The 18622-nt window shown below is 40.5% G+C and overlaps 1 protein-coding gene across 3 annotated transcripts in view; it reads right to left on the bottom strand.

The window, feature by feature from the left end:
- Positions 1-18622, bottom strand: part of LOC127426165 (chromodomain-helicase-DNA-binding protein 5-like) — an 87135-nt gene that overhangs the window by 32586 nt on the left and 35927 nt on the right. For all 3 annotated transcript variants that reach the window (XM_051672763.1, XM_051672762.1, XM_051672764.1), the window contains 15 exons: positions 18428-18549; positions 17472-17645; positions 17194-17335; positions 15588-15719; positions 13570-13687; positions 10235-10359; positions 7240-7486; positions 6510-6682; positions 4218-4392; positions 4035-4121; positions 3656-3744; positions 3437-3570; positions 3031-3175; positions 332-491; positions 58-137 (listed from right to left, as the gene is read on the bottom strand). In XM_051672763.1, the coding sequence (XP_051528723.1) occupies positions 58-137; positions 332-491; positions 3031-3175; positions 3437-3570; positions 3656-3744; positions 4035-4121; positions 4218-4392; positions 6510-6682; positions 7240-7486; positions 10235-10359; positions 13570-13687; positions 15588-15719; positions 17194-17335; positions 17472-17645; positions 18428-18549 (2103 nt within the window). The remainder of the gene's footprint in view (positions 1-57; positions 138-331; positions 492-3030; positions 3176-3436; positions 3571-3655; positions 3745-4034; positions 4122-4217; positions 4393-6509; positions 6683-7239; positions 7487-10234; positions 10360-13569; positions 13688-15587; positions 15720-17193; positions 17336-17471; positions 17646-18427; positions 18550-18622) is intronic.

Below are 18622 nucleotides of genomic sequence, written 5' to 3'. Positions count from 1 at the left end.
CTAGAGAGATGAGAGATAAAGGAGAGATTTCTTGAGTATTATGTGTTGCAGTCCGACCTCAGAATCTGACGTTTTGGTGCTCTCTGGTTTTGTAATCTCCTTGTCTTCCTGAGAACCGGACACTGACTCAGTCTTATCTGTAAAAACAGAAAATGTAACTGTCCAGCTAACCAAGAACTATCAAAATGATATTAGCTAGATTTCCATTCACATATTTTTACACAAATTTTGGGATATCACATAAAAAATGCTGGATGGATTTTTCTCATGAATTAAATCCGTAAATTGGATGGAAACGTGACTATTGTCCAGTAGACACACATTCACATACCTGATGGCACAGGTGTGCTGGGTTGAGTCGGAACCGGACTGGCTGGGACAGGAGTGTTTGGGTCCGATGAGACACTTTCAGTACGTTTTTTCAGATCTAAGCCTGCGGGAATCAAATCTGGCATGCTGAACTTTCCATTCACATGCTCAAACTCCTGAACCTACACACACAATAAAAACACAAGGGGATATTTCAATAGATTTCACAGAGTAAACAGAATATCTAATTTGACGTGGACAAAAATAAAGCTAAAAAAATATGCATTTTCAATGTTTCAAACAATCAAAACATCGACATAAGGGATGTGCAAATCTACACATTTTGCATCCTAGTTCATAGAAAGAACATTACTATAACAACATTTTTGCAAACTTTGGTTTATGTGCCATGTTTTACATTGACTTGCTCTTATCATCTGATCACGGCTGCATTTCTCTTCTCATGCTTTTAGAGCTTTAGATTTTTCGACACCATAGATCATGACATTCTCTTGAATAAGCTTGAGAATTATGTTGGCATTTGTGGACAGGCATTAGCTTGGTTTAGGTCCTATTTATCCAACCCCTACCACTTTGTCTTTGTAAACAAGGAATTGTCAGATTAAACTAAAGTTAAGTATGGAGTGCCACAGGGATCAGTTTTAGGGCCTCTGCTTTTTTCTCTTTATAACATTTTTGCAAACTTTGGTTTATGTGCCGTGTTTTACATTTGCTACAGCTCCCTGCTGAAAAACATTTAAGGTGCTACAAAAACTGAGCATTTTATTCACATTCACACAAATCATGAGTACAACAGCTGATTATGACTTTATACTATATATAGTAGAAATGAACATATATAGAGAATATTTATTTTTTTGCTCTGTTACTCACACACTGCTATGTTATGATATCAAAACACTTTTAATCTAACGCATCATTTAAAAAACAATTAATGTATTACAGACCCATCAACATTTACACACTTATTCCAGCGTGATTAGCTTGCGTGGTAGTTCACCTGATAAAGTGTTGGATTTTGGACTCTTTTGAAGACCAAAGCTCGAGCCAAGCCAAACACGCAAGCTGGCACATGAGAAGAAAGTTTCATAGAAGCAACAATAAATTACATGGTGGTTTCAGAAAATGTGCTTTTCATGTTGCATTTACTTTTAGGACACAATCCGTTAGGTGTAGGCTTTGGTTTAGGGTAAGGATGTCTGTTTTGTTTACCTCTCATTTGCTTTAAGAACACTGTTGGTTAGGTTTAGGTTAAAGATTTAGGTTAGGGACGTACGTTTACTTATTAAAACCACCATCTCATATTCACTTTGAAAACGTCATCTTCAATTTGCAGCAAAACGTGTTATGAAGAACATAGTTTTGTTTTGCAAAAATTTTGCTATGGTCGTGTAATTTTCATGAGATCATATTTTCATAATTGATTAGGTGGGTGGGTTGTCTAAATGAATAGTCGTTGGTCTTAACCCTCCTATGGTATTCGGTCAATTTAATATAAATGGTTTCCTTTATCTGAGCAGTACAAGACTTGGTGACTTTTCCTCCATTTGCCATCTGAACATAAAAAAATAAATAAAAAAAATAAAATAAAATTGGGCTTGATTCGATAAGTCTAAGTGGTGGTAAAAAAAAATTGACACCTTTGGTATTCGTGGTCAAAATTGACTGACCATTGAAACTGTCTTCTCTTTGTAACGCCATGGTCAGGTTTGCAAGCATAATGACAAAACTGGCAAAAACTGACACTTCAAATCAATTTAAAGTGCTAAACTTTGACAAATAATACTTTGATAATGTCTAAATATATATCCAAATGCATATCTTGTGATAAAATATAAAATTAGGTTACAACAAGCCATCACACTACAACGGTGGCTACAGCCATCTACTGGCTGTTACTCGCATGACATGGTTTTCAAGTCATGTTATTTATATTTTGTTCAACAGATGGCAGAAATCTGCCTCCAATTTATATCACATTCTCATATTTTCTTCATATTTCAACTTATAGAAGTGTAGGTACACTAAAGCACTATACGCTGTCAGCATGTTCAATCCCTCTCTGACAAGTTGCATCACTAAATTCACCCTCATTTAAGCACCAACGCACAAAATAATAATAAATTGACAAACAAGTTGACTTCACTAAAGTAGTCGACCATCCTGACCCATCCCTATTCGAGACCCAATTCCATCCATAACAGCCTTGTCTTTCTTACATCAAATTAAATCTAACAATAATAATAGTTAATTATATTTCTATAAAAAGTTCATTTATATTTAGCTAGAAACTAAATGTGAACAAGACAAATAAAAAAAAGTACAAAACAATAAATAAATAAAAATAAACATTGAATAAGCAAATGAAGTGAAATAACCAAAATAATATAATGGAGCAACATAATTCAGATACAAAACAAATGCAAAAAAGACAAAAAAAATAACATTCTGACACTGTCTACACTGGAGACACAGAAGTGAACATTCTAAAAACATGACGTGCGCGACAGTTGGTGTTGAATTATAGTGCCAAGCACTTGTAACACGCTGCTCGTGTCGAGTGTAGACAGGGTGTGAATAAGGTTCATAATGTTCACGGAATTTAAACAAACTTAGTCCTACAATTTCTTTTACAGCTTTAGCTACTCATGTCCATCGAGTTAAAACCAGTGCATTCAAATTGCATAAGAAATTCATTACCTTCTTCCGAACCAGAGACATAACACCGATCCGGGTGAGAACGTGTTGGCGGGACAGCCCTTCCCTCGGGACCCCATCTGCAAACGTTTCGGCTCCGTCTGCCCCTGGCTCACACAGGTGCCTCATGAACAGAGACACATATGCCCTAAAGAACACACAAGAACAAAGACCAACAAATAAAATATGGAAAAATATAAACAGACAATTGCTTGTCATCAGAGCCCTTCTCAAAACGTCCTGGTCTTAAGCTGGTTTAAGCTGGTCTCCCAGTCAGGCCAGCTGATAAGTGCCCAAATCCCTTCACAAACCACCCAGATGTCCAGTCTAACCAGGCTGGGAGACCAGCTAAGACCAGCCAACCAGCTTAGACTTGCTTTAGCGGTTTAAGTTGAGGGACATGCAGTACCTGAACTCCTTCTCGCTTTTTCCTCTTAGGTCACGGACGAGCCAATGAGAGTTGAAGGCATCTTGTGGCGGCATTCCCCAGCGCATAATCGCATTCAGGAAGGCTTTTCGCTGGCGGGCGTTAAATCCTAGCACCTGTAATCCCAAAGGTATGTAAATAACCTGTGTGCAGCCAAACCTTGACCTGAAGACAGGAAGTACACATTCTAAGGCACTTCACCTCTATGTTTCCTCCGACTCTAGCCAGCAGTGGCGGCAGCGGTTTGTCCCGATCGCTCTTCATCTGTCTGCGAGACTGTCTACGCCCCCCTGGAAGAGTAGGAGATAATTTAGTTAAGAGACTCGAATTGCTATTTGCCTGGCACAATTAACGTTGCGCTATCACTGCCCGCAGAAAGCAGGTGGTAAACACATTTTTATTAAAAAAAAGAGGTGTTCGTGTACACTTTATATTGATCACGGCAAAAAGGAAATGTGTTTAGCACAGATTTTGTTTGGGGGGAATTGCTTGCATACTTCCTTGAATGAATGTGCAAATGTGCAAATAATGTTGCAGTATGTCTTCTACAGTGCAGAAATGTTTCAGAAATGGTACCTACCTTCTGGACGCTCCTCAAAATCTTCATCCTCGTCCTCGGAGCCGACAGAGTATTCAGACTGATTGTCTGAAAGATCATCCTGCCACTCTGAACACAGGATTGAGAGAGGGAACATATGTACACTCATATATGCTTACTGCAGTACTTATTGCACTGTCAGCATCTCTGTATGTGTGTGTGTACCTTGGTCCTCCTGGGAGGCGTCATTGTAGTTGACCTGTTTGCGGATGCGTTTCCCTTTGCCCAGGTTCCGAGCCAGATCCTCTTGCTGCTGCTCATAATGGTGTCTCAAGAGCTTCTCCCAGTAGTCTGGATCAACATTCTCTTCCTGCTTAATAATCTCCCTCTGGACCTCCTCCTGCAGATACACACAAATTTACATAGCTATTTAAATGGGGTAATACCATAGACTTCTATTATTTTTAGTAATTATAAGCTAATTATAGTTACTATAGACTAATTCTAACTCTAATCCTAAACGTTTGGTATTTGTATGTGTGAAATAAGACATTTAGTCCCTTTAAGAAGCTGTTGTCTTCATGAGTACAGTGAGATCTCCATAATTTAAGGTTTTTGCCCCTCAAAAAAGTACATTCCTTGCAAAAATGTACCATGGTGGTACAGTGGTACAGTGATGATATCAGTTGGTAATGCCATGGTACTGAATGTTCATTTGAACCAATTAATTTACACACCGATTTACTTTTGGATTTGGACTACATGAATTGCCTGAATGAACTGATTCACTAAAATGATTTGGACTTTCCAATGCTATATACACTGGCGGCCAAATGTTTGGAATAATGTACAGATTTTGCAGTTTCGGAAGGAAATTGGTACTTTAATTCACCAAAGTGGCATTCAACTGATCACAAAGTATAGTCAGCACATTACTGATGTAAAAAACAGCACATCACTATTTGAAAAAAGTCATTTTTGATCAAATCTAGACAGGCCCCATTTCCAGCAGCCATCACTCCAACACCTTATCCTTGAGTAATCATGCAAAATTGATAATTTGGTACTAGAAAATCACTTGCCATTATATCAAACACAGTTGAAAGCTATTTGATTCATTAAATGAAGCTTAACATTGTGTTTGTTTTTGAGTTGCCACAGTATGCAATAGACTGGCATGTCTTAAGTGATGTCAAAAATGGCAAAAAAGAAACAGCTTTCTCTAGAAACTCATCTTTCAATAATTGTTTTGAGGAATGAAGGCTATACAATGCTTGAAATTGCCAAAAAACTGAAGATTTCATACAAAGGTGTATACTACAGTCTTCAGAGACAAAGGACAACTGGCTCTAATAAGGACAGAAAGAGATGTGGAAGACCAGATGTACAACTCAACAAGAGGATAAGTACATCAGAGTCTCTAGTTTGAGAAATAGATGCCTCACATGTCCTCAGCTGACAGCTTCATTGAATTCTACCCGCTCAACACCAGTTTCATGTACAACAGTAAAGAGAAGACTCAGGGGTGCAGGCCTTATGGGAAGAATTGCAAAGAAAAAGCCACTTTTGAAACAGAAAAACAAAAAGAAAAGGTTAGAGTGGGCAAAGAAACACAGACATTGGACAACAGATAATTGGAAAAGAGTGTTATGGATCTTAACCCCATTGAGCTTTTGTGGGATCAGCTAGACTGTAAGGTGCGTGAGAAGTGCCCGACAAGACAGCCACATCTATGGCAAGTGCTACAGGAAGTGTGGGGTGAAATGTCACCTGAGTATCTGGACAAACTGACAGCTAGAATGCCAAGGAACTGCAAAAGCTGTCATTGCTGAACGTGGAGGATTTTTTGATGAGAACTCTTTGAAGTAGTTTAAGATGTTCTGAACATTTTTTTTCAAATTGTAATAGTAATATTTCATGTTATTAATGTCCTGACTATACATTGTGATCAGTTGAATGCCACTTTGGTGAATAAATGTACCAATTTCTTTCCATAAGAGCAAAATCTGTACATTATTCCAAACTTTTGGCCGCCAATGTATAGGTGAATTGGTGATTTGTTTATGTGATCCTATCTATTTACATGAACTGTCCGAACGAAATGATTCACTACAATGATTTGGACTTTCCAGTGCTACATATATGTGAATTGGTGATTTGTTTATTTTAACCAATTCATTTATATAAACTGCCCAAATGACCTGATTCACTAAAATGATTTGTACTTCCCAACTCTACATATAAGTGATTTGGTGAATTGTTTATTGAACCAATTCATTCACATGAATTATACGAACAAACCGATTCACTAAAATGATTTGGACTTTCCAATGCTACATAACAATGAATTGTTGAATCATTTATTTGAAACAATTAATTTACATGAACTGTCTGAATGAACCGATTCATTAAAATTAGTTGGACTTCCTAACATGGTTCTCAGTTCAAAAAGATAAACACATATTTAATAGAAAAAGGCATGGAGAGCAACTGTAAATGCAGTTAATTGTCTCTCACCTCTCCATCCTCCTCCCTTACCACATACTGAGCCACCTTAAAGGAGCTTAGATACTCGTTCATGTTCTGTATCTCTGTGTCTTCAGTGGCATCCTGACTGCGGTCCAGAAGTTTGGAGATGGCGTTATCATCATAGTGGATCACATTTACCTCCTCTCCATCCTTACTGTCACCTAGACGAGAGACACACAATGTTTGCATTTATTCATTTGACAGACACTTTCATCCAAAGCAACTTCCAGTGCATTCAGGCTTGACATTTTAGCAGTATGTGTTTTCCCTGGGAATCGAACCCATGACTTTGTATTTCTAGTAGGGCAGATATTGATATCCCATTTCGAGTCACAAGCTCTCGATTCGATTCTGATTCATTTGGGTATATTTTTGTTGTAATGTGCATTTTGCTTACATATGAAAGAAATTCTCTCTCAGCTAATGTGTTAATTATACAGGGGAAATTCTATCTTGGTAAATTATGAAAAGAGTAATTTAATAATTTTTATTGTTTCATTAGTTTTTCATAATTTTGCCCACATTTTTGCTTTTTCAAAATGTAAAAATTCAATTTTCTTTCACATACAAATAACGAAAGTGGAGTCGAATTACTTCTTTACCACATCTGTGCAGTGTGTGGTTGGAATTACATTTTTCTTTATTCAAGCGACAGGAATCTCTCGAGGGACACAAGGGGGCATTGGACAAACTGTCACACCAATCCACTTTATCTCACCCATATTTCTGGCAGCTTCCACATCATCTTTAAAAAGTTCCTCAGTGCCAAACTTGAGGATATCGTCCAGTTCTTGTTTGGACATGGAACCTGTCTTAGAACCCAAACCGGGACGCACCACCAGGTGGGTCAACATCATCTTTCGCTTGGCCACCTGAGTGATACGCTCCTCTACTGATGCCCGCGTCACAAAACGATAGATCATCACCTTCTTATTCTGGCCGATACGATGCGCCCTGCTGAATGCCTGCAGAAGGATTGACAGAAAGACAAGAAATGGACATAAGCAAGAAATATAAAAACTGGTACATGTATAATGGAGGGGGGAGGTAGTTTGGAGACAGATTTGTTCCCAGATTTAGCTAAATCTGACAAAACCTCCCTTTGGAGACATTTAGGAACTTCCTCATTAATAAAGCAAAAATGTTTTCTTTTTTGGGGTAGGGTTAGGGTTAGCGTTAGTCAGTATAGTATTTATAAATATATATAATATAAATATAATATATAACTTAATAAAAATATAATATACGTTTCTTGCATTTCCTTATTTAGATAGCACCAAGTACCAAAAGTATATTATGTGTATGGGTCAGGTTTTGCCAACATTATGGGAACCAAATGTCCCCGTAAGGATAGCAAAACATGAATTCACCTACGCTGTGGGGACCAGTCATCATTCAGGAAAATGGTTTGATAAAAATACAAAGTAATGCCTTCATAAAAATTACAAAATGCAGAAAGGTTTGTGTAAGGCAGAGTTATTCAACTTCATTGACAAGTGGGCCAGATGGAAAAAAATGTGGGTAATGTGGGCAAGAATATTTTGGGGTTTTTTTTGTTGTTGGGGGGGTAATTTTTCCCCTTTTTCTCCCAATTTGGAATGCACAATTCCCAATGCACTCTAAGTCCTCGTGGTGGTGTAGTGATTTGCCTCAGTCCGGGTGGTGGAGGACGAATCCCAGTTGCCTCCGCATCTGAGACAGTCAACCCACGCATCTTATCACGTGGCTTGTTGAGTGCGTTGCCACGGAGACATAGCGTGTGTGGAGGCTTCACGCCATCCACTGCGGCAACCACGCTCAATTCACCATGCGCCCCACCGAGAACAAACCACATTATAGCGACCACGAAGAGGTTACCCCATGTGACTCTACCCTCCCTAGAAACCAAACCCAAACCAACCAAATTGGCCCTAGCAACCGGGCCAATTTGGTTGCTTAGGAGACCTGGCTGGAGTCACTCAGCACACCCTGGGATTCAAACTAACGAACTAGCAAACTCCAGGGGTGGTAGCCAGCGTATTTTACCACTGAGCTACCCAGGCCCCAAGAATATTTTGTTAACATAAAGCTTCTATCAGATATGGTGTTATAGTAGGTCTATAATATTTGTTCACTATATAAATAAAACATTTGTGTTCATAGCTTTTACGTTTTTTATCATGAGAAACATTTTCCAGCAGGAAATACTGAAAAAAAAAAAAAGAAAAAGTGCTTTCAAAATTGGTCCATGACAGAGAGAGTAATTAAGACTGATACTAAAATTTATATTAAACAATAATTAAATTGCTCTCTCCATAAACCTTATTTGTTGGTGAAGTTGCATCAGACATTACCCAAATCTACATTTGTTATAAATGCAATGTTTTAAACTTTTGATTTTTCAAATCAAATGTTTTCTTGACCAAATGAATGAACAGTACTTTTCTGTTTCTCTGAACTTACGCTTATCAGTCGTACATGATTTTAGTTCTTCAGCCTACTGTGACACTAGCTTGACTGTTGTGTGCATTTTCCATTTCCCTTTATGATTTGTAACTAGTAGACCTAATCAAAAAATTCTTGAGTAAATAGTTTTCCTTAAAAATTGATGGCAACATATGTGGAGAGCAGGACTAAGTTGTGAAATTTGAAATAATACCTAGCTATAGAAAGTCAGACTTTTTTTTTATCAAACTGTATATTATGTTTCCAGGAGTGTTCCATAATACATTATCATAATTAATTCTGATTCAAAGTAATGGCCAGCATCATCCAATCACTGCCAATCAAGTTACAATAAAAAGATACATTATAAATTCTGAATCTATGTACTGATTATCATTGTCCCATGTCTGCCAATCATGTTGAGTGATCCAAACATCATCTGCAGCCTGAAACTGAACTTTTGATATGAAGTTCGGACTGAATGCACTTAGCTGCATAGAGAGCTATAAGATGCTCCCTTGCTCCCTATTTAGTGAATGACTTAACCTCTAGTGTGCTGTCTGTCTACACTGGTCTCAGAACAGTTCGAAATGCACCTTATTTTCATCCTAACTCCATATAAAGCCTCTGAAAGCAACATTTTTCAGCTTTTGGATGAACCCATTGATTCTCAATGTGAAAATGGACAGTAAATATAGGATTTCTAAGGGAAAAAATGTGCTAAAGGACACATTAGTGTACAGTGTGTTTAGCAGCGTGGCGTTTTGTGATTAATCGCTCAAGTTTTAAAAATGGAATATCAGATGAAACTAGAGACTCTAATCTTTTGACTCAAACAGGTTTCAATGTAAAAACTTAATTAAGATTCTTACCAGATGTAGTTTTGTTGGTGTTTCTCCCGTAGACAAACTCCGCTGTGATCGGCGCCATGTTGTTTTGTCACATGACTATGTGCATCGAAAGTTTAACCCTTTACTGACAGCACAGAGTCTCCTGAACTGAGATCAGTCAGGATATGCGTTGCTTATAGCGAAGCCAAAATAAAATGTTCACGCATGTGGACGCAAGGTCGTACAAGGTTAATCTTCCCATTCCGTCAAAATGACGGATATAATGATAATTAGTTGCACAACCTCTGGGCTGGATTTAGCCCGTGGGTAGCCAGTTGAATTGCTCTGGTGTAAGATGTATGTGTAGGGTTAAAAAATATCATTAGCTCTGTATAAAATAGTCAATGGAAAGTCCCCACCATGAAAATTTTTTTGTGTTTGTGTGTGTTTTTGCATTACCTGAATATCATTGTGTGGATTCCAGTCAGAGTCATATATGATCACTGTGTCTGCAGTTGCCAGGTTGATTCCCAATCCTCCAGCACGTGTAGACAGTAGAAAACAGAACTGCTGAGCCCCAGGAGCTGAACACAGGGTGACAGCCAGTCAGTTCCCTATCTGTCACTTACTCGACGTTGTGTCGATGTAGTGACACTAGGGGTCACTCTTGGGAGCCCCAAACACCTCTGCTTTTTGAAAAAAGGCCAATGGGAATTGGCGAGTGGAATTTGCATGCCACTCCCCCAGACATACGGGTATAAAAGGAGCTGGTATGCAACCACTCATTCAGATTTTCTCTTCTGAGCCGAGCGGTTGCATTCAGTGCACTGAATTCAATTCTCTCTACCGTTCACCTCAAACTGCTGGATTTATAGCACATTTCAGTGGCTTCTCCCCTTCTGCACCCGTGGAGTGCAGAGAACGCCCCTGGGCGCTTCGGCAGAACAAAGAAGAGAGTATATTTTAATAAAAGAGTATATTTTCAATTCTTAAAAGAGCAGCACACACGGAACGTCTTTTTAAAGATGTCTTTCCGTTTGTGTGTTATTCCTGGTTGCAGTTGTTATCTCTCCGCTTTTGACGGCCACGATCGCTGTCTTACGTGTCTGGGCACTGCCCACGCGGAGACTTCGTTCGTAGATGGGTCTTGTCCTCATTGCAAGAACATGACCATGGCAACATTGTGGTCACAGCTTGCCTTCGTAAGAAAGCAAGCCACCCCAGCGGCTCCCCGCCTCGGTCCTTCTACCTACGGGTATGAGGCCACGTCGGTTAGCACTGTGGGCGATCTGGGGACTCTAATGTGACCACCTCCTCCGGGTAACCTCCCACGGACCTCCCATTCCTCAGTACACTCGCTTGCCCCGGTCAGGCTCTCAGTTGAGACCACCGGCTCATCTCAGGGCGAGTTCGACCTCTTATTCGGGGCCCGGGAAGAGGATGAGCTATCGAGCGCAGCATTGGTGAGCGGGCTCGTCCACTCTGAAGCGGAGGCTTCGGCTGGGCTTCCCCCTTCGGGTGTGGTTGCCCAGTCTCAGGTACACCAAGCCAAGGCGCTAAAAGAGCTGCACGAGGGTAGTTCTGACCCGGGATTGATGCAGGAACTGTGCTCAGCGACCGACCTAGCTCACGGGTCACGAAGGTCACTCAGGCTAGGGCTCCCTCTACGAGGCGCCTGTATGCCTTGAAGTGGCATCTGTTTGCTAAGTGGTGTTCTTCCCGACGCGAAGACCCCCAGAGATGCGCAGTCAGATCGGTGCTTTCCTTCCTGCAGGAAAGGCTGGAGGGGCGGCTGTCCCCCTCCACCTTGAAGGTGTATGTAGCCGCCATTTCGGCACATCACGAGGCAGTGGATGTTAAGTATTTGGGGAAGCATGACTTGATCATCAGGTTCCTGAGAGGCGCTAGGAGGTTGAATCCCTCCAGACCCCGCCTCATGCCCTCGTGGGACCTCTCTGTAGTCCTTCGGGGTCCCAGGGGGTGCTCCCTTTGAGCCTTTGGGGTCAGTTGAGCTTAAGACACTCTCTTTGAAGACTGCCCTCCTGACTGCGCTCACTTCCATCAAGAGGGTAGGGGACCTACAGGCGTTCTCTGTCAGCAAATTGTGCCTAGAGTTTGGTCCGGGTTACTCTCATGTGATCCTGAGACCCCAACTGGGCTATGTGCCCAAGGTTCCCACGACCCCATTTAGGGATCAGGAGGAGGCAGACCCAGCCTTGGCGTTGCTGTGTCTGGTGCATGCTTTACGCATCTATTTGGATCGCACGCAGAGCTTTAGAAGCTCCGAACAGCTCTTTGTCTGCTTTGGTGGACAGCGGAAAGGAAGCGGATCGCCCACTGGGTCATTGACGCCATCGTGATGGCATATCATGCCCAGGACGTGCTGCCCCCCATGGGGCTACGAGCCCACTCTACTAGGAGTGTAGCGGCCTCCTGGGCCCTGACCAGTGGTGCCTCTTTGGCAGACATCTGCAGAACAGCGGGCTGGGCAACACCAAACACCTTTGCGAGGTTCTATAATCTCCGGGTTGAGCCGGTTTCGTCCCGTGTGTTGTCATGTCCGAACAGGTAGGTTCCGGGACAGCTGGCCGGGTGTACCGCTTGCGCATAGCGCCTTTCCCCTCCCATGAGGTGAAGACATGCGCTTTTGACTCCCAGTCGTGTTCACAAGTTGTGATCCCTGGATGACTTTCCTCCTTAGCCCTGTGGCAGACGAGTTTGCGGAGAAACTCGCTGCCGGCCCAGTACATGTGCTAATTAGGTCCTGTACTGAGGTAGGTGCTCCACATGTGGTGATTCCCCGTAGGTGACACCATGTGATATCTTCTGCTAAATCGTTTCCCTGTCAGTAAACTGCGTCTTCCTTGGGCAGAGGCCCCTATGCCCCTGGTCACCATGTTTGTAGAAACTTCCAGGTAGGACCTACCATGGGACTTCTCCACATGACATACTTCCGACAAGACTCGGTAAGACCATGTGATGTATTTCCACTCAAAATACCCCCCCCCCCCCTTATTTTTCTCTGGGCGGGGTGTGGTCTCCACGGTGTCTTCCCCTTGGGAGTGACACCTCCTCGACGTAGACATTTACGGCCCCAAGTCGGTTAACAAATTCCACTCTTTTTGGGGAGAAAAAAAGAGGAAAAGAGGCCACGCTAGCCTGTCCCTATTTGTTGGGAAGACGACTTGTTCCCGAAGGACCGTTCGATGCTCATAAGAGTGTTGGGGGAGGTTACGTGACGGCCTGGTGCGCTGGCTATGAGGCACACAGTGGTCTGCCCGTCTCGCACCGCCAGTCCACGTAACACAGTTCAGCTAGTTGTGGCTTTTGTATAGGGATCCCTAGTGTCACTACATCGACACAATGTCAAGTGAGTGACAGATAGGGAACATCCTGGTTACTTTCGTAACCTCCGTTCCCCGATGGAGGGAACGAGATATTGTGTCCCTCTTGCCACAACACTGAACTACCCGTTGAAATGGCCGGGACCTTGTCTCGGCTCCTCAGCACAAAACCTGAATGAGTGGTTGCATACCAGCTCCTTTTACACCCGTATGTCCGGGGGAGTGGCATGCAAATTCCACTTGCCAATTCCCATTGGCCTTTTTTCAAAAAGCAGAGGTGTTTGGGGCTCCCAAGAGTGACCCCTAGTGTCACTACATTGACACAACGTCTCGTTCCCTCCATCAGGGAACGGAGGTTACGAAAGTAACCAGGACGTTTGAGAGCCTCAGTATGCACTATCCAACACACACACACACACACGACTGCAATTTCACTGCCGGCATTCTCACCGTTAAAACGATCTATTGCCTCTTGTCGCAGCCCACCAGTGATGCCACCATCAATCCGCTCATATTTATACCCCTCGTACTCCAGGAAGTCCTCTAGCAGGTCCAGCATCTTTGTCATCTGAGTGAAGGATCAACAGTTCAGGATGAGACACAAACAGGAAAAATAACACAGGTATCCAACAAAGGGACATATGATAGTGGTAAAGGGCTAGTTCACCCAAAAACTGAAATTCTGTCACAATTTACTCACCCTCATGTCTTTTAAAGCCTGTATGACTTTCCTTCTTCCGTAAAACACAAACTGAGTTATTTATAGAAGAATGTCCAAACTTCTCTTTTCCTTACAATTAAAGTGCAAATGTGACTGTTAAGCAAAATCTTCAAGGTAAGATTTCCATGAATAACGACTTCAGTCTGTTCCTCACACAAAACTGTTAAAGGATTATTCCGGGTTCAATACAAGTTAAGCTCAATCAACAGCATTTGTGGCATAATGTTGATTACTACAAAAAATTATTTCGACTCGTCCCTCTTTTTCCTTAAAAAAACAAAAATCGAGGTTACAGTGAGGCACCTACAATGGAAGTGAATGGGGCCAATCTTTGGAGGGTTTCAAGGCAGAAATGTGAAGCTTATTTAATTTTTGTGATAATTAACATTATAATAATAAACTTTATTTTACATACCGCCTTTAAAAGTAGCTTCTCAAGGCGCTTTACACAGTAAAAACAAACATACAAGAACACAAAACAAAGATTAATGAAATGTGTAAACAAGCATATCAAAAATACAACTAATAATAAATCAGAAAAAAAATAAAACATAAATAAATCAAATAAAAGCTAACATGAAGAATTAAAAATGCCTAAATCTGTGCTTCTCGAATATCAACTGGAAGTGAATTCCACAATTTAGGAGCATAAGATGAAAAAGCCCTGTCACCCATGGAACGTAAGTGTGTTCGAGGGACAGCTAAAAGACCAGACTGGGAGGAGCACAGATTACGCTTCGGGGTGTATTTTGTTAAAAGATCAGACAAGTACTGAGGGGCCAGACCATGCAGTGCTTTATATGTAAGCATAAGTATTTTAAAATCAACATGAAACATGACAGGGAGCCAGTGCAAGGATTCCAAAACAGGAGTAATGTGGTCACTTGTTCAGGTACCAGTCAGGATCCTAGCTGCCGAATTTTGTACATATTGCAATTTGTTAAGTGTGTATTTAGAGACCCCAACAAGAAGTGCCACATTATGCCACAAATGCTGTCGATTAAGATTAACTTGAATTCAACCCGGCTTCAGAATATTTGGAATATAGTGCATAAATCATATGAAGTACATTTGTGGAGTGCTTTTTTGTCCTTTTAGGAGCTTTACAACCCCTAGTCCCCATTCAATTCAGTTTTATGGAAGAGAGCAGCGTGAACATTCTTTAACACTTCAAAAAGAAAAACATATGGGTTAAGAACTACATGAGGGTGAGTAAATGATGACAGACTCAACTCATATATTAAACAAACCCAGGAGGGCTTGCCAGCTAATAAATTCCACCCATGCAAATTGCAACAAAAAAGGGGACAGATACTGAGCACTCCTCTTTAATCAAGCTTAAAGGACTGAACAAACACATGGTATGTTTAAACATTAATATGTATGTTTGTTCTCAAGCACTTGAGGAAAGAAAAGGGCGGTAAAATTAAAAGTCCAATCTCCCCACCCCCTTTTACCTGTGCCATTCATCAAATTAATGGATGCAATGATTCCACAGGCAATTTAAAAGGGAGCAAAAAAAAGTCTGAGGACTAAACAACAAAGTGGAGATAAATATAGGCCCCGCCTTTTCATTTGTTAACTCCATTTAAAAGATGAATGTGTTCCGCTCTTATTTTCTATACACAGTTTACCATTTAATTAATCTTCCACTGAAATTGAAGCTAGGCTGCTGCATATTTATGCTTTAATTGTTCTTCACAGGGAATTCTGAACTCACGCTAGTAAGAGAGTGAGAAAAAACTACCTGAGAGAAGATGAGAACCCTGTGGCCTTCATCTTTGAGCTTCTTGAGCATCTTTTGAAGCAGGGTAAGTTTTCCTGAGGATTTCACCAGCAGGTTACCGTCATATGAACCATTGGGTAAAACTGGAGCTTCCTGAACACGTAAAGAGACAGTTTATTAAAAACTATTTTTATATGCTTATATACTCACTCACTGAGCACTTTATTAGGAACACTATGGCCTCAAGGTTCAATATGTTGTGCATTCTGAGATGATATTGTTCTCACCACACTTGTACAGAGTGGTTATCTGAGTTACCGTAGACTTTGTCATTTCGAACAAGTCTGGCCATTCTCCGTTGACCTCTCTCATCAACAAGACATTTCCGTCCACAGAACTGCCGCTCACTGGATGTTTTTTGTTTTTGGCGCCATTCTCTATACACTCTAGAGACTGTTGTGAGTGAAAATCCCAGGAGATCAGCAGTTACAGAAATACTCAAACCAGCCCATCTGGCACCAACAATCATCCATGGTCCAAATCACTGAGATCAAATTTTTTTCCCCATTCTGATGGTTGATGTGAACATTAACTGAATCTCTGACCTGTATCTGCATGATTTATGCATTGCACTGCTGCCACATGATTGGCTGATTAGATAATCGCATGAATAAGTAGGTGAACAGGTGTTCCTAATAAAGTGCTCAGTGAGTTTAAGTATACATATATATATAAAAGCCACTTTTGAAACAGAAAAACAAAAAGAAAAGTTTAGAGTGGGCAAAGAAACACAGACATTGGACAACAGATAATTGGAAAAGAGTGTTATGGATCTTATGTTAAGCTTCATTTAATGTACCAAATAGCTTTCAGCTGTGTTTGATATAATGACAAGTGATTTTCCAGTACCAAATTAGCAAGTTAGCATGATTACTCAAGGATAAGGTGTTGGAGTGATGGCTGCTGGAAATGGGGCCTGTCTAGATTTGATCAAAAATGACTTTTTCAAATAGTGATGGTGCTGTTTTTTTACATCAGTAATGTCCTGACTATACTTTGTGATCAGTTGAATGCCACTTTGGTGAATTAATGTACCAATTTCCTTCCAAAACACCAAAATCTGTACGTTATTCGAAACGTTTGGCCACCAGTGTACGTATATACTTCCTTCAATGCAAGTCTATAGGATTTTTCTCCGTTTTCATACTCCCCCATGCAAAAAGCATATGTTAGATTGTGGGACCAGTTACACACCAAAGTTTAATACTTTGGGTTTTTGAAAATACCCTAATGCTACATATGAGTAATAGTTATAGTGATGATTAGCAAGCACAACTAATTGTCTGCAGTCAATGTTTGTAAGAGTAAACAACATCAATATCAAAACACAAGAATGTAAGATAAGAATATGATACAGTAAGGCTGATATTATGCATTAAATTCACTGCAGACTCTAAGAAACAATACATTCTTGAACAAAAGGTTCTGGTTGTCTTTAAATAGCCCCTATACAACAGGTAATGTATTGCTGTTACATTTGCTAAAAATACAGCACAGTCTCCTTATGGCAGTGGTGTACATTGGGAGCAATCGGCCTCCATATGTTCTCCTCCCCTCCCCTCCTCACCACTGCAGCCACTGGAAACAGGTAGGGATGGTTGCAGCATTTCTTCAAGTCCATCATGATGTTGAGAAGTGACACCTGGTTCCCTCCTCCCTTGGAATTCAATGCCTCAAAGTTCCGAGTTAAAATGAACTTGTAGTACTTCCTGTCGGTGAGAAAGCACACTTGATGGACACTAATTATTTTGCATATGAAATCGTGAAATATGATACTGAGTGATGATAAATTGAGTTTGGTTTAATAATTATGTATGAGGATCAGAGGAACTCAGATAGACTGACTTCTGCATGGGACTGAGTTCGACTCGCACTATGAGTTCGGTTTTTGCCGGCATGTTCTTGAAGACATCGGCTTTCAGTCTTCTGAGCATGTGCGGCCCTAGAAGGTCGTGCAATTTCTTAATCTGGTCCTCTTTTGAGATGTCTGCAAACTCTTCCAGAAAACCCTCCAGGTTACTGTGAACAACATTTTGATTTAGATATTGGAAGCTGACATTTAATTTGTCCACTCAACTATTTATTTTTAATTCATCATCCAGATATCATGTTGAAATACACATATATGTATAAGGAAAAAGAGTATATTTCTGCGCCACTAGTGTCACCAAATGGAATTGAAAAATAATCACTGTTTTCAAACAGATTCCAGGAAACTCTTCAATCTTCCATAGTTTGTACATATAGATAGCCCCGCCCTAAACTCAAGCCATTGGTCGAGCAAATGTAGCTGTGTCAGGCTTGGCGTGCCGATCAAACAAACAGAGCAATGTTTTGAGAGCACCACAGAGACATTGTGCTACATTTTTAGGTGAAATCAATCTACAAATGGCTTATAGTTGAGACTGCATATTAAGAAGGAATTTTAACATTGAAAACAAAAACACGTTTTTCACAAAAAAGTTTTATCACCTTTTGACTTAACTAGTTAAAAGTACATTATAAAAAGTGCAAATATGCCATGTAGTCTCTCAAGTAATATGAGGTCATGAAAACTGTCAATGCAATATAATTATAGAAGAACTGGAAAATTTAGTTTTAAATAGTTTTAGATGAATTATAGCATGTCACACCGCAGGACACTACTGAAACTAACTAGCCAAATATAGAACATTGAACTCACTTTCTTTTATTTCTATGATTATGTTCCATTACAAGCCACGTGATCACTCTATAGGGGGTCATTATTCTACGAGCAGATTTGTGAATCACCACATAAATCATGCAGACTGCAGTCTTACTTGAAGCGCTCAGGGGTGAGAAAGTTGAGCAGGTGAAAAAGCTCTTCTAGATTGTTCTGCAAAGGGGTTCCAGTCAGGAGCAGCTTATAGTAGATTTTGTAGCCATTCAATATTCTAAAAAACTAAAAAAAAAAAAAAAAAAAAAAAAAAAAAAAAAAGGTAGACAATATTGATTTTCCAAGCACACAGTAAACT

Source organism: Myxocyprinus asiaticus, chromosome 35 (genome assembly GCF_019703515.2).
Source record: "Myxocyprinus asiaticus isolate MX2 ecotype Aquarium Trade chromosome 35, UBuf_Myxa_2, whole genome shotgun sequence".
Taxonomy (NCBI): domain Eukaryota; kingdom Metazoa; phylum Chordata; class Actinopteri; order Cypriniformes; family Catostomidae; genus Myxocyprinus; species Myxocyprinus asiaticus.
Note: the sequence above shows the minus strand (reverse complement) of the source record. Positions and strands in the feature narration are given on the sequence as shown.